The sequence below is a fragment of the Copadichromis virginalis genome, linkage group LG23 (genome assembly GCF_057382275.1).
Source record: "Copadichromis virginalis isolate Kocher_CV1m ecotype Utaka linkage group LG23, C_Virginalis_male_GT1.1, whole genome shotgun sequence".
Classification (NCBI taxonomy): Eukaryota; Metazoa; Chordata; class Actinopteri; order Cichliformes; family Cichlidae; genus Copadichromis; species Copadichromis virginalis.
Genome location: NC_140639.1, coordinates 493,935 through 510,495, shown reverse-complemented (window position 1 = coordinate 510,495; position 16,561 = coordinate 493,935). Strand labels below are relative to the sequence as shown.

Sequence of the window (16,561 nt, the reverse complement as noted above, 5' to 3'; positions counted from 1 at the left end):
GAATTCCTCTTTCAAATTGATGTAGGTCTGGCTGGAGATTTCTGTGCATGTAGACAGCCACAGGTTGGGCTTTTGATTTTTGCTGTTCATTTTACAGTCAGTAGTCATTATCAGCAGCAGACGGCATGTTATTGTCGACTTCACGCCATTCAATCGTAAACTAGCAGCAGAGTGACTCTAATTTATTGCAATATTGAACACATTTGACCTTTTTTCTGTAAGTGTCCAAAAAGAAACACACAAAATCTCGTTTTAGATCGTTGCAGTTTTAATGCAATTTGGAAAATCTACACATACTTCAGGACACATTTGAGGAAAAAAAGTTTACAAAGTGCACACTGGTGTAGTCATCATCGGGTAATGGGTATAAATAAAATAGGGTATTATAAAATATATATATGAATATTTTGAAAGCTTTTGTTCTATACAGTTTGAAGTATTAGAAAATAGCCGACAAGGCTTCAGCTTTTCAATCGTACTCAAACGATTGAGTGAATTTACTGAGCTTCCTGTAACTGTGAAAATGTTTTCTTTCATTATTAAATTAATTTGTTTTTCACACAATGTAGATGTGACCAAACAGATGCACGTACAGTCGTACTGATTTGCTCCATAGAGGTTACTGAAATATTCACAGTCAGAAGCACATTAGTGTCCAAATACAGCACCCGACCGGTGGTGTGCACGCCGACCAGGATAACCGTGACCCGTGGAGCATATCTGCACCACAGGATTCAGGTGTGTTCACTGCTTTTAGAAGAGCCTGACATACAGCAGACCCTGTTGTGTCTGGGCCTTTGCACGTCTCTCTGCTAATCATGAAGAATCGTCTTTTTTTTTTTTTTTTTTAGATTAACAGTCAAATCTACAAAATCACAAAAAGAAGGGAAAAAATTACAAGTGGCTATTCAAATTGAAAACTGTTCCCGGGGTACCAACACAATTATAAATGAATAATTGAGAAGCTGATTATCAAAACATCAGCGCATAAACCTCGGCTGTAGTTTGCGCGATCTTGCAGTGACGTGGCACCGAACTGAGGAATGACTGACTCCGTGAGAGCTGAACTGTGGAGCGATGAAGAACAGGATCTTCACTGCTCAGGCTGCAAATACTGCTTGGTGAACTCCTCCAGCTGTTTCTCCAGGTCAGTGGCTTTATGTCTGCACACATCGTGTATAAAGAGAAATACTTGACTTATTACCTTCTTGGGTTGAGATAACATTTTGTGATATCTGTCATGTAGAACTCAACTACACGTTTCCAATTACTGTTATCATTCATTTGATCTGAGACGTTAACGTTCCCCACACTGGTTCCTGATAAATTCCCAGACAGACACTTTACTTTTCCCGTTATTCCCGATAAGAGAGGGAGCTGGACTGACCGCAGGCTCTTGGAGCGGCTCTGGATGCTCTCCAGCTGATCGATCTTCGCTGTCAGTTGACGGATTTCTGCCTCCAGCTCTTTCTGCGTCTGGTCCACCTGCTGACAGAGCCTAGCAAAGGTGGTTGCCATCTCCCTGGTAACACAGAGGGCACAGTGTGGCACTGCTTATTTATTTAGCTCTGTTACAGAGGGCGGGGCTGAGCTGTGTAGGTTTAAATTAGGAAAGGAGGCAGGAGGAGGGAAGCAAAAACCATGAGGCTATAACCTGTTCATGCACACAGAAGAGCAAGTGGCAGAAATGATTTTTAGATGGTTCACAGTGCACACCGTCAGCTCACTGGATAGACAGATGATATGAAAGGCAGCACACTTACTGTTGGACTTGTTTGCTACAGTTTGCACTCGTAAGGCTGACCATGAGCTGCATTTTATCGGATGCATAGTCCACAAACTGCCGCTTCAGAGCACGCTCCTTTGCCTTCGTGGTCCAAGTGAGTCTCTCGTATAGGTACAGCAGGCCATAGAGAGAGGCTGACAGGGCGATCAGCCTCCAGCCAACGGTTCTCCACACCTGAGAGAGAGTAGGCAGGTGAAGCATGCTTATTTTGCTGTTTCAGTGGTGGAAGCTTAGATTAAACATGTCGAGTTCAGCACCATGTATTTGCAAATACTACTCTTCTCTCTATAGGTTTACAAAGACGGTCGTCTAAACAATCCTTTTGAGCTACAATGGAACAAATATCAACCATTTTTAACAGGAAAATGTTAAACAGGCTAAAATGCACATCACAAAGTTGGGAGTACATGGTACATGTTAGTTCAGTGGTGGCAAACATAAGGCCTGAATTTCGTTGGACACACAGTTTTGGACATTTAGCTGAACTTTACATTACTTTTGATTTCTGAATACTGGAACGCCCTGGTCCATAACAAAGCTCAGGGAGTGCAACAAATAAAAACTCAATGTCAAGACAGTTTCTTACAGTTAAATATGTCCAATCAGAGTTCATATTGTTCGACTGTCCACTATTAACTGAGAGGTTAAAATGAGACCTGGGTTCTCGGGCTCCTTTTATTAAAACAGGTTCAAACATCTTTGACAGTGAAACCAGTGCTGTGGTTAAGAGCAGCTTCTTCTATTTCTTTCTTCTTTTTATTGTAAATCACTTTTGTTTGAAATGTGCTAGATAAAAAAAATGGACTTACTGTCTTCCTTACTCACACACCATATTTCATATGTTGGAATTAAAAACGACCTCAGACACAACATACCACTCCTCCAACGACCAGTACGCCCATTGAAGTGCGGGAATTGAGGGAAGCGATGGCTACTATCAGGTCCTCCTGGGTCATGAGGGCTGTCTGCTGGTTGGGCACTGCCACGGTCGTGGGGGGCGCAGAGGAGGAGGGTGTTTGGGTCTGAGGCAGTGCTGGGCGAGGTGTCTAAGGAATGACAAGCAGAGTTTTTCAGAATAGGATGTGAAAAAGTCTCATTACAATAATAATTCTTGATTGGTGCGCACCTGAAAGTTCTGGTCCACCAGTCTAAGAGCTCTCTCTGCATTGGCAGATCCCAGAAAGCGGTGGACTAACGCTTTCCAGCCCAGCGAAAACTTAAACTCAATGTCTTCCTGGAAGTCGCTGCAAAGTGTGGCGCAGTTTAGGTCGTAACTCATGTCAAACTTCCTGCTGTTCATCAGCATGGACACCTGGCTCTGGGTTGAAGAGGGAAGCAGAGGGAGCATGCTCTCTGGAAAGGGAGAATCCCAGCATAAAATGAAGAGAAGGCATATTTGGACACTAAGTGGGCAGCCCTTCAAAATGAGGACATTCACATTTGGACACATTTGGAGCTGGTATAATTTTAGGGACCTGCTGGGCTCAAAGTTAAGAACCAAATATGACACGTTTGTGTTGCACTTTTCCTTACAAGGAAAAAGAGAAACCGATTTATAGAACAGCTCCGGAAGTCTTTTCATCAGAGGGCACATTAACACCTTTACAACATCACTGTCACCGAGCACAGCTTGCATGCGTGCATGACAGTGACGCATTTGTCGCATAATGGGGCATGGAATGACGGCATTCAGCGAGGAGGGTAAATATAGCAGTGATCAGGGTGTAGCAGACGTCAGCCTGAAGGCAAAAAGGTTCTGACCAAGTTTAGCAATGCTGCGAATGAGTGACGGAGCGAAAAAATGCTGCCCTGAAGCCATTTTCTAATAAAAAATATCCATTTCTTAAGAGATGAAACCATTTTCAGAAATTGTGTTAACGACTTCAGCTTTTATATTGCAACATTGCAAAGGAGCTCTTATTCATTAACATCCGTGTTACGTGAATTACCTATCATGTATTCCTGGGTGGACTGAACAGAGGCGTTGACAGCATTGGAGCAGCGGAAAGCCAAATTCTTGCCCATCCCCTCCTCCACGTGACCCAGCAGCTCCTGCCAACAGCAACAGGGGTCAGAGGTCAGATGGAAAAAAGGATCTTTGCATGCATGGCACTGTCACAGTGTTTATGCAGACTTTGCATCTGTTATTCCACTAAAACTGAAACTGGAACACTGTAGTGCTAAAGCTAGCAGATGCTAAATGCTTTCAGAGGCCTGTCAGATAAAGTTAAACTAAATGTGTGTAGTACACAGTGTAGCAGAGAGAAACTTCAGCAAGTAGTATGTACAGGCAGTTTATCTGCTTGGTGACTCAATGTGTAGCAGACAACTTTAATGAGCATCGATTGTTGACCCTTACAGCCGGCTAAGCAGAACATCATTTTATTGGCTTTTATTTCGTCTGAGGTGTTTTTATGCTGCCTTTACTTACAGACTTGTACATTTTGAGGACCTGAGGTGAGGGGTGGAAGTCACAGTGGAACTCATCAACAATTAAATGAAGGCGACAGATCTCCTCCCCCATGGCGGTGGAAACCTGGATAAAACGCAACATGGGAGCTCAAGTTGATCTAGTCAGTGACACACAATGGAGCTTCCTCTGGTTTCTGTCCAGGCATCAAGAAGTTTTTCCAATTTCAATATCAGCGAAATAAAGAAGAAAAAAAAAAACAATTACAGTTTTATTTTTGCATATAGAGGTAATTAAGTTACTTTCATTTAAAGGAGAAAGGAAACAGACAAAAGCTCTGTTAATCAGCTTGTCACCTGCTGACTCTGAGAAAGTGATCCATGCGTTTATTTCATCCAGGCTTGACGACTGTAATAGTCTTTATTTCGGTACCAGCCAGGCTCTGCTCTTCAGCTAGTTCAGGATGCTGCAGTCCGACTCCTGACAGGCGCTCGTAAACATGACCATATCTCTCCAGGCTCGTTTACACTGGCTTCCAGTGCATTGTAGAATTGATGTTATTGCTTGTTTTTAAGTCTCTAAATGGATTAGCTCTGTCATACCTCTCTGACCTTTTAACTAAAAATACTGCAAACAGATCTCTCAGGTCAGCTGATAAGTTGCTTCTGATTGTCCCTAGCAGCAGGCTACACACGGAGCAGACTTTGGATCAGTCTGCCTCTTCAGATTAGGATCTCTCCAACACTTGACATTTTTAAAGCCTGTCTCAAAACACATTTTTACTCTCTAGCTTTTACTCATGACTGAGTGTTTTATTCTCTGTGCGTGTTTGTTCTACTTGTTACTTTTGTTACTATGTACAGCACTTTGGTCAACATGTGTGGTTTTTAAATGTTGCTTACAAATTGATTGATTGATTGATTGATTGATTGATATAATATTTGCTATTTGCTGACCTACTGGCATTTATAACATCTGATAAATTTATCAGCTGATCTAAAGAAGAGACAGGTGAAACACCCTTCAATCAGGTGTTGATTATGCATAATTTGGCCACCAGAGGGCACCCTGCCATCTGCTGTTGGCAACGTGTTTGCTAATAAAAGCAGACAGCGTGACCAAGTTCATAAATAAACGAGAAATCTGTTTTATAAGCAGAAAAAAAACCTCTTAGCTGATATATAGTAATATCTGGCTCCTTAAAAACTATGATGAGATGAAACACCTAAGTGATCAGCAGATAATTAGCACTGCATGTGTTGGTGTAATCACAAAGTAAATATCTGAGGTTGGAGATCCTTCAGGGTAGAAAAAAATCAATTTCTCCTTTTGTCAGTGTTACCTTGGACTCCACGTCCTCACTGATCGCCTTGATCTTCTTTTTAATTTCATCGACTAGCAGGTTGAGTTGATTCTTGACAAACTCCAGCCGATCCATCTGATACTCTCTGTCCTCCAGTGCCGCCACTCTGAAGACCCCCACCCCCCAAACAGGAAATGCTGTCACACATGCAAACTAGCAGGTAAATAACTTGACAGTAAAACGTTGATTAGACCTGCACAGCAGAAAGAAGCAAAACAAAAAACAAAAAACAAAAAAAAAACACATGTTGACAACTCAAATGATCACATAATTTTTCAGCATGCTGATGTTTTATCTCTAGAAACCCTTCAGCTGGAGGAAGATCAGACATTATAAGTAAAGAAAACGTAGTGGGCGCTCACCTCTTCTCCGCGGCCTCGATGTGGATGGCATCCATTATGCTCTTGACTTGTTCTGTGATCTGCTTGGCCCTGATAGTGTGCTGCTCAAACTTTGTTTTCACTGCTGACTGCGAGATACACTCCTGCGAGGCCATAACACACAAGTTACTGTGACATTTACTGTGGCTGCTGCTGGACGCCGTGCGGGAACTTGCACGCCACCAGGGACGAATGTAGGACAAGATAAACACCTGCTACGTTTGACTTAAAAGAAGAAGAAAAGAAATGGAAACACAGGTGTGGAAACGACAGCAGCAGAGTGCGTATCTTGTGTCACGCAGCCCACATTTGGTCACAGTAGTGTGTTGGTGATCTCACAACAAAATTAAGAAATAAAAATCAACATATTAAGTGAATTTAAACACAAACGCAACAGAATGAAGGAGGAAGTGCAACATAGATAAGTAGGAATTTATGTCATGTTGGGATTTAAAGTAGCTGTTCTTCATTTTAAGTTAAGTAAAGAGTATCGCGATGACTTACTGGAAACAGATTCCTGACCCTGACAGAAGCAGCTCTCTAACGATATAGTAAATCTACGTCATCAGAACTGTGCTTTCTTTGTTTTTCTCACAGAGCACTTTTTGTTTCCCCTTTCCCAGCTGTATGATGATTTGTCTGATATGCTCTCTTCCAAACAATTCCTCCTTTATTGGGCTATTTCAGGTGTAAAGGAGGAGGAGAAGTGTATGCTAACTTGCTAACTGCCTACTTTAACATTTTCCTATGTTGGATGTAATCTGATGTTCCAGCATCCATCACTAACAACCCCAACAGCCAGACCAAGCTGCCAGTGAAGCCAAATGTCTCTTATTCTATGTGCTTTTATTCCCAGGATCTATACAGTAAAATACAACAAAAAACAAAATACCACAATAAGATGCAAAATTAAACAAAAATAAATAAAAAAAAGCAGCAATAGAAAACTCAATGAAAAAAATGTGGAATAAAACAAACGGCTGCCCTCACCTAAGTGAATCTAGATTTCAGCAATGAAGACGCAGGTTGATGTAAAAAAGGCGCAGCGAGTGGACGGCTCTGCGGGAGTCAAAGTCTGAGCAGCTGGCTGCTTCTGTCAGCTGTTACTGCTCGAGGGAAGACTCACGCCGACTCTTGGTTTTTTTTTTTAAACATCGAAACACACAGACTACTACTACTTTGAGCTGGCAAAGGAACATCTGAAGATTTCTTATTTATTCCACAAATGTTAGCAGACTTATGCAACAAGCTAAGTTCTGCTTCTTGTAGAGCAGCCACTCTTTTCTTCTCCTGCTCACAATGAATGAGGAAACAATCTCAGTTAGCTTAGCGGTGAGTTCCCTTCTTTCTTCAGCGGTAATTTCTGACGATGCGCTAACTGCAGCTCTCAGCAGGCATCCATGCAACCTAATGTTTCTTTGAATCCTATATTTGTAACGACTGAAACATCCATCCAACACTCAGTTTGTTAGTAAACATTGGAATATACGCTTCAATGTATTCGTTTTCCTAAACGCACACAAACACACCTCAAACCTCCTTTCAAAGCACTGAAACTCCTTCAGTCTCTCCTGGAAGCCCTCAGCAAGAGCGCCACCTGTTGGACAATTTAATCACATTAGAAAGATCATAAAGTTCTGAACATGACTGCAAAAATGCACGCGTACAATACTTTGACTCACATCGGATGTAAACATCTAAACCTCTAATTTAATATTCATTCATAGTTCTGCTTTATATTGATATCAAGGCTTCTGCGTAACACTGGTGAACACACGTGTATGAAATCTGGGTAGTACACTTTGTTAGTCCGACCTCCCCTGTATCCTCACCTGTTTCAGGCATGCCTTGTGCACGCTGCATACGGGAATTGAGCACCTCCTTTGCAGAGACAAAGAAAATGTGGTTGGGTGCCTTATCACTGTCCAAAACTTTGAGCTCATCCACCAAGAAGTTCACACAACGGTCTGTGTGCTGCTTCCTCACCTGAAAAAGAAGACACGCCACCTTCACGTATGAGGTTTTTTACATTATTTATTCTCAAAGTAACAATCTCTTTCATTGGAGGCTGATGACACAGCAATCCCATACTCACGTCCTCCATGTATTCTGGTTCATTTGCTGAGGCGTCCCAGCGATTGTTGAGGATGAAGATGTTCGGCTTTGAAAGACGCTCATTCACTTTGTGGAAAAAGTGCTTTTCCTAGAAGCAAAGAAGTTAAAGGACAGTCTGAGTAGTGCAGAACAGTAAAGACAGGAAGTCATTTCTTTCTTTCCAAAACAAAGCTCCTGCTTGATTTGACAGGGTGCAGACTGCAGGGGTAAAAATCCTCACGGTTTGCACACTTATGCAGAAATGGTAGCTTTATGTTTGCTACTCAGCCATCAAAGTTATTTACATAAATCCTCGATTTATATCTACAGAAAAGCCCAGAGTGGAATGCAAGTCTGCTTTGCCTTTAAGAACTGCAGCTGCGCTAAAGATCTCTGTGACTGGCTGTGTTTAGCTTCACGCTGCATGAATGTGCAGACAGAAAGAAGAGTGGGGTCTGTTTGTGGTCAGGCATAAACACTGGCTGGTTGCACTCTTATCAGCTCAGCATAGAGAACATCCACACGGCCCCTCTGGCACTCACAGAACTGGAAACTTGGAGTTCTTTAGCCGTCAGAATTGTTGTCTGAAGACCAACAAGGATACCCAATGGATTTACTTTGCCCAATGGATCATCACGGCCTTGCCGTATTGGTCCATTTGATCGACCTTTGTTGTTATTATTTATTTTATTTTCAGTTGTTACAGATGGGACAGACATGACTGAGGGATAGGAAAGGGAGAAAGAAAGATGAAGGAAAAGAAAAACAGAAGGGAAGCGGGACAGTGAGAAAGGGCACTTAAAAAGAGAAAGAAGAAAAAAAATCTCCCGGATCACCTGTTGAGAGGAAAAAGAGAAAACAAGCAAAAAAAAAAAAAAAAGCAACATACTAAACACAACACCATCACGTTAATCTAGCCAAGTGTAAACAGCAGTAAATACTAAATATTGAATGTTGTTGTGCAGCACATAGGAACGACAGTGCACAATGTGCTTGGAAATAGCAGCCAATAGAGGTGTAGTTTGTGTCTATGAACAGTGAACACCTGCGTGCACACCTGTGTGGATCAGCGCGCTTGTATTCAAAAGGTTTCCCCATGTAACGGTCTGCTAGAGGATGTAGAGAGCCATAGCCCCGTCCCCCAAGGCATGAAGCAGGCATGGAAGAGATCCAGGCCCCAGACATCCAGAGGCCCCAGAGTACGAGAGTCCAAGGAGGACCACTGGAGTGTGGGAAGAGCTGAGGAGAGCCCTAGATGAGGGGTCACCCAGTAGCCACGGAGCAGAAGCCAGAGGGGGCTGCGGTGGCGTGCCCGCCGGCTCTGCCGGCAGCCAGCTGTGCCAGAGTGAACCGAGCCGCAGGCCCAGAGGCCGGAGGCCCCCCTTTGCCCCGGAAGAGACCTGACCGACCAACAGGCACCAGGCCCCGCCAAGTAGTCACCGGGAGTGAGCTGGTACATGCCTGAGCGCCCAGCCCCGGACACCAAGAACCACCAACGCACCGACCCCTGAGGGCATCAGTTACCGGCAGGGAGTGTGGTGAGGGGAGATAGGCCTTTGGAGGACACCATCCACTTAAATTAAAAACTTAGAGGCTTATAGAGCAATGACGGGTGACAACGGGCCGACGGACACAGCGACCCTATCATCTAATAGCTATCAATATATGCATTAATATACATTTAAATTTTCTTTGCAAGCTCCTTTGAATACATTTAAACAAGTAACTGACAAAGAAAGAGCAGATAAAATATCAGTAACTAACAAGCCTAATAATGGTTTTAATGACTGACACAAGCATATAGGCAATCTGAAAAAAGCTGACTAGACAGATCAGATAAGATGACAGGTGCTGGCAATACGATGACAAAATTCAGAGCTGAATTACAAGCGGGAACAATGAGGGAATTTCTTTGATCAATCCTTAAGTGAGTGGCGCTCACCCATGGAGCTGTTTCGATGATTTAAAACGTTATCCGGCCTTTTCCCCAGCTCGGGTTATTCCCTATCTACGCATGAAAGTGCCGCTGCAACTAATTATTGAAACAGAGTGACACCAGGACAGCAGCCAAACATGAGTTTGATGTGTGTGAGACACTTTACCGTGTTCATGAGTGTAGACTCCGAGTTTGCCACCAGCACAAAAACATCAGCATCCAGGCAAAACTTGTCTATCCAGCTGTCCAGCTCTAACGTGACGTCTGTTCCGGGGCTGGAAGTCAGAAGGGAGGTCAAATACACCAAATGTACGAGATAGGTGGACTTTTCAGATGCGAAGATCTGATCCTGTTACCTGTCTACAAGCACCAGGTCATCTCGCAGCAGAGCACATTTTGTCTTTGGCCAGAAGACACGTACTAGGCAGCCGGCATCCAGGCTTTCATCCATGAGAAGCGCGTGAGCCAGCTGGTTCACGGTCTGCAGACAGGGAGGAAATCCACTGATCTTAGGAATATTTACACAAAAAGTTTATAGTAATGCAAATGAAAATTATAGCACATTTTGCAGCCACCAAAATGTGTTAAAAACCACCGAAGGGTGCTGAATTGTCCCAAGAATCCATCAGAGTGTGAGAGAGTGTTAACAAAGCACCTTAGGTCTGTATGACTGGAAGAAAAGTGGCTTGTAGTGAAAAGTGCTTTGAGTGCTTGATTCGAGTAGAAGCGCATTATTTATAAATATGAGTAAATTTACCACTTGGAAACCCACCTAGCTTTAATCACTTGAGTTATAACACGTAAAAACACCGGACTGATTATTAGGAAGGTGAGACGAAGCCGCTCAGCTCCACACAGTAAACAAGACTGTAGGGTCTCCTTTAAATTTCAGACACCTGACACTGCAGTAAACAGCCTGCCTTCATGTCACATGTTCTTACATGGCTACAAGTTCAGCCTTTGCCCAGTTCAATATGCATTCAACTGACTATTTACGTGGCTGTAGCTCACGAGGTAGAGCAAGCCAAATCAAATCAAATCAAATCAAATCACTTTTATTGTCACATCACATGTGCAGGCACACTGGCACAGCACATGCGAGTGAAATTCTTGTGTGCGAGCCCCACAAGCAACAGAGATGTGCAAACACAACAACACAAACGAGCAAAATACAAGAATGGCCAACCTGAAACTAATAAATATATGTACAATATATAATAGTGTATGCATTTCTGGATGTGTATACTAAATATTTTCCTACGTGTGTGTGTGTGTGTGTGTATACACATTTTTACAAATTAAATAGTAAAAAATAATAATAATAATAATAAAATATATAAAATATACAGAGTTGAATATGTGCAGAACAAGTGGCATTTATATACAGTGTGGAGTGCATAATGTTGAAGCCATCGACTACCTGAAAGGTTTGTGGTTCAATCCCTGGCTGCTCCATTCTGCATGCTTGCAGACACATCGGAGTATGAATGTGTGTGAAGTTAGACAGAAAGCACTTACACAGAAATAAGTGCTGGTGTGAAAGCGCCATAGAAGAACCAGTCCATTTAGCTACTCAAGTTCTACATGTATCTGCAACTGTGAAAAACCAACAAGAATAAGAATGTATAGTATGATAGAAAGAGCGGCAAGCAGTGTGAGCAGATGCTCTGATTAACGACCACGGTGGCATTCTGGTGCGTGTGTTCACATAAACTTTGTCCTCGGTTTCTCTGGAGGGGATCAGCTGCACATAATTACTAGACAGAGCTCGCAAACTTCCAAAAACATTCTGCTGCCTCTGAATTAAACTTACCTTGACACTCTTCTTTTCATCTGAGCCGTCTGTCTTGAGGTAGGCCTTATCGTCATCGGTGCCCTCCACACTCAAGAAGCAGTTGGTGGTGTGGCCGATACCACTTGGCAGCACTCGATCCCTCAGCATGGCATTAATCACTGTGCTTTTACCATTACTGGTCCTGAGATCAACAAACAGATTCTTTACTTACTTATTTAACCTTTATTCACACAGGCAGTCCCACTGACACTCGAGGTCTCATTTGCAAGTGAGACCTGTTGTTGCTCAGTGTGCTCATAATTTTAAAAACTCATAAAGAAATGAAAGTGTTATGTACAAAGTTCCTGTTATTTTCAGCTAGTCCAGCTGCTGTATGGTGCAATTTATTGCCATCTGACTGAATTACTTTAATATAGGACATGCTTGTTTTGCTGTAACACATTAGTTTCACGGTCAAGTAACTACTCGAGGCACGTGACTCATAGTTAAAGAAAATGAAAGTAAAGACACACCTATCCACACAACAGGGAAAAGAGTGCTTTACATTCCCACGACTGAGAGCGTCACAAAAAAAAAAACCCACTCTGGAAAATACCATTTAAGAATAGCACCGCTTTTGGTAGAGCATGTGTAAAGCATCATGGTTATTATAGTTCAACGAAAGTAAACATAAAAAGTAAAACTGGATGTGAAAACACCTCATTACACCGTTTATATTGTAATACCTGTTCTGATCTTCTTAAATCTCACAAACACATAACTGAAGTAAACCGATAATAAAAACTTTTTATTAATAAAATGTCATTAAATAAAAATAAATCTGGTCAACAGGTAGACTAACCTGCCAAAAAAGGCCACTTTCATGTGCCTGCGTGCCAGCACCTCCTTGATGACAGCCAGTTTGTCTCTATATGCCTTAATCTGCTCCTTCTGATCCTGAGTTGCGATGTTCTCCAAAACTTTATTCCCGCTGATGTCTGTCAGCACAAAAACACAGCATGAAGAAAAGCAAGTGCTGTGCGCCTCCTGCACCAACACTCCTGATTGACAAGAAGTCGGTGTTAGAAGCTCCCAGGCAAACTTCTCTCACCTTCCACAAACTCTGAAGTCTCCTTCACGTAGTGGAGTAGCTGCTCGAACACATCGCTTATCGTCTTCTTGGCCACAACAAAGTGCTTGAGAGGGGAAAACTCGCCCCGGGCCGAGTCTGTCCGTCTGAGTGGAGGCGCCGCAGCCATGCTGGTCAATCTGAAACCGGAGGCGTCAGCAAGGACAAACACACTCGTATCAGCGGGCACGAACAACACCGCAAACACAGTTTGGATCGAGCCGAAACACTTCTGTTGATCTTAATATTACAGTTACATAACTCAAGTATCAAAGTATCAAACTGCAGTGGATGGAAGATGGATTGTTTATTAAAAGTGTTTTAGCAAAGTTATCGAACAAGAGTTAGCAGTGACGCCGTGCATCTTCCTACACATTGCTACACACGGTGTTCAGATAGGTAGCTGTACACACATATGTCCGGCTTTTCTTGGTTAGTTATTAGCAGCTGTAACACTTGAAAATCTCTCACGGTGAGTGCTGTCCTGGAGGCTAACCGATTAAGCTAGGTCATGTTACAGGCAGCCGTAAGCTAGCATTAGCCCCGGCGCTACTTTTTTTCCTCACCGCTGTCCAAAGAGAGCCCGCGTCCTCTTCTCATAACACAAATAATATAGATCCGGGTGGACAATGCAGAGATCTCCTTTGCTTACTGGAAGATTGATTGCTGTCAGACTGGCCCGTGTGTTCACTGTAATGTCACAGCGCCAAGTTAGTTAGAGGAAGAAGTATGCTTCCGAAACAACTTTTCAAAATAAAATGCAGCTTTGACAGAAACACTAGAAAGTAGGGCTGGGTATCTCACTGATTTCTAGAATCGATTTGATTCCGATTCGATTCAATTCGATTCGATTTAAATCTGGGAAATTTTGCCTCAGACAGTCAGAAATATTATAATTCAGATCATTACATTTACATATTTTTCTATCTATAAAAAGGAAGCTGACACTTTCCAGACTTTATCAAAGGTGTGAGCATCACAGCAGATGCCTTTGTGTCAAAGTAGCTGAAGATAAAACACAGAAAAACATAAAGGGGATTTTCCTGGACTGGAATTTTATAAAAATATTCTGCAGTACATCAGAAACAAAAGAAAACCATTAATCAACATATGAACATTACCTCTGAAGTTAAACAGCGACCGACAGCGCTGTAAACAACGGTAGACTTGTGCGTAACAAGCAAGCGAATAATGCAGAAAACAGATTTTTAGACGGGAAACTGTTGTTGAAGTATACTGAGAGAGAGAGAAAGAAAGAGAGATGTGCATGAAGTGTGGTGGAAGCAAAACAGCAAAAGTCAGAGGGAATTCATGACGATGTTTTTATGAAGCGTAGTTTGGATCTTCTTTTGCTGCTGGTTTGGTCAATAATGTTTGGAGAGAGATCAAACTAACAGCTTTAGCTTCACCGCAAAAGGGCGTAAACACAAAGCGCAGACCCGCTGAAACTTCGGAATCAGCGAGCTGTCAGCTTTCAGCCCCGACCGTGTCCGTGCCGTCATGTGAGAGAAAGGCAACATCTCACTGATTCTGATCCGTCGGCGGGTCCGAGCTTTGTGTTTACATCTTTGTGCAGAATCTGTGTTCCTGCTCTCATTTACTGTTTTAGCTGTTTGGGGGTTCTTGAAATTTTGTGAGGTTTAACCTGAGATTCTGGCGTTTCGGGCAAAATAAATTAATGTTAAAAAAATCGATTCAGAATTTTAATGAATCGATATCACGTTATCCAAGCCAGAATCGATTTTAATCGATAAATCGATTATCAAAACCCACCCCTACTAGAAAGTACAGTACTGTAAATGTGACCGCTGCTAACTGATGTCGCTTTAGTTTAATTGCTGTTAAACTATGTGTGTTTTACTGTTTTACCGCTGCCATTGTTTTTAGAACTTAAACGTGTCACCCTTGAGAAACAATATCGACTCTATATATTTTTTCTCTTTGAAACCGCTTTAGCGGCCAATTGTCCTGACCGTTCTTTTATTTTCAAACTTTAAGTGTCTAGTCTTCCTGTTCTTCCATTTGACGCAGCCCCCGCCAGCGTCAGCTCCAGTCTCAGGACAGGGGGCGGAGATAAGTGACGAAACGGTTGTCCGGAAACAGCCAAACAATGAGCAAAGAATGTGTCCGACCCGGAGCTCTCCTTTACTGTAAACGCCTGTCCAGGATATACGATTTAAAAAACAGACTCTCTGCACATGTTTCTGCAAAAAACGTCTAAGCATTTAGTGAAAGTGAAGTGAAAGTAAAACAAACAAAAAAAAACACCCAGTGAAACTGAAAAAAATAAGCACTAAACCCGGTAAACCTGTTATTAAAACCAAATTAAACTAAAATCAAATTTAAAACGAAACCAAAGGTAAAAACCTTTGAAAAATGAAAATAAGACAGCAACTCAACCCAGGTTGATGTTTGTGCCCTATCCCAGTTTGATAGAGGTTACACACCATTTTTAGAATACATACAGTGCTGTGAACAAGTATTTGCCCTTTCTGTTTTCTTTTTCTTCTGTGTGTGTTTATTTGTCACACTTTCAGATCTTTTTCAGATCATCAAACAAATTTTAGCATTAGACAAAGATAACCAGAGTAAATACAAAATGCACTTTTTAGATCATGATCAAGAGTGGGGAAAAAAGCTATCCACGCTTGGCTCTATGTGAAAAAGGTCATTTGAAACCTAATAACTGGTTGTGCCAGTCTTGGCAGCAAGACCTATAATCAAGCAATCATTTTGGTAATTGGCAATGAGTCTTTCACATCAGTGTGGAGAAATTTTTGCCTACCTTCTTTGCAGAACATTTTTAAATCAGCCAAATTCAGGGAACGAACGGGGCGGACATACTTTGTCTGTATTTTCTGGTAGAAAGCAGAATTCATGGTTTCATCACTTACTGGAAGTTGTCCAAGTCCTGAAGCAGTAAAGCACCACCAGACCATCACACTACCACCACCATGTTTGATTGTTAGTATGATGTTCCTTTATGGAAAAGCTTCAGCTTTTGTCTCATCAATCCACAGAATAGTTTCCTAAAACTCTTGAGGATCGTCAAGATGTTTTTTTGGCAAATTTTGGCAGTCAAGCCTTTATGTTCCTTTTGGTCAGCAGTGGTTTCCTCTTTAGAGCTCTCTCATGGATGCCATTTTTCCAGTCTCTTTCTTATTGTTGAATCATGAAATCTGACCTTAACTAGGGCAAGTGAGGCCTGCAGGTCTTTAGATGTTCTGGGTTCTTTTGTGACCTTTTGAATAAGTCGTTACTGTCCTCTTGCAATTTTGGTCGGGAAGGTTCGTCACTATCCCAGGTTTTCTCACTGTTGTTCACTGGAGTCTTTAGAAAAGCTTTAGAAATGACCCTAACCCTTCCAGACTGATAGATGTCAATGACTTTGTTTCTCATCTGTTGAGTTTCTTTAGACCATGGCATGATGTGCTGATTTTTGAGGTCTTCTTGCCAGCTTCACTTTGTCAGACAGGATCTGTTTTATTGATTTTTTGATTCATTATATCTGCCAGTAATCAGGCCTGAGTGTGAATAGTGACATTAAATTCAGCTTTCCAAAGAAACACACAAAAAAGTCGTTAATCACAGTTAATTTACGATTTACAAAAGTAAGAGTTAACGACTTTTTTACAGTACTGTATACAGCCAAACTGGTAATCCCAGCAGCAGTTTGGTTACTAAAGTAA

The 16,561-nt window shown here is 42.1% G+C and overlaps 1 protein-coding gene across 1 annotated transcript; it reads right to left on the bottom strand.

Annotated features, from left to right (window-relative positions):
- Positions 1-247: 247 nt before the first annotated feature.
- Positions 248-13,580, bottom strand: mfn1b (mitofusin 1b). The gene is made up of 18 exons (XM_085449184.1): positions 13,439-13,580; positions 12,855-13,012; positions 12,606-12,741; positions 11,783-11,945; positions 10,326-10,450; positions 10,136-10,244; positions 8,035-8,142; positions 7,772-7,925; positions 7,469-7,536; positions 5,922-6,043; positions 5,539-5,665; positions 4,218-4,322; positions 3,736-3,838; positions 2,913-3,139; positions 2,662-2,832; positions 1,764-1,960; positions 1,388-1,522; positions 248-1,163 (listed from the first exon to the last, which is right to left on the bottom strand). The coding sequence occupies exons 2-18, from the start codon at positions 13,000-13,002 to the stop codon at positions 1,094-1,096; spliced, it is 2,268 nt and encodes a 755-aa protein (XP_085305310.1). The 5' UTR covers positions 13,003-13,012; positions 13,439-13,580; the 3' UTR covers positions 248-1,093.
- Positions 13,581-16,561: the final 2,981 nt, after the last annotated feature.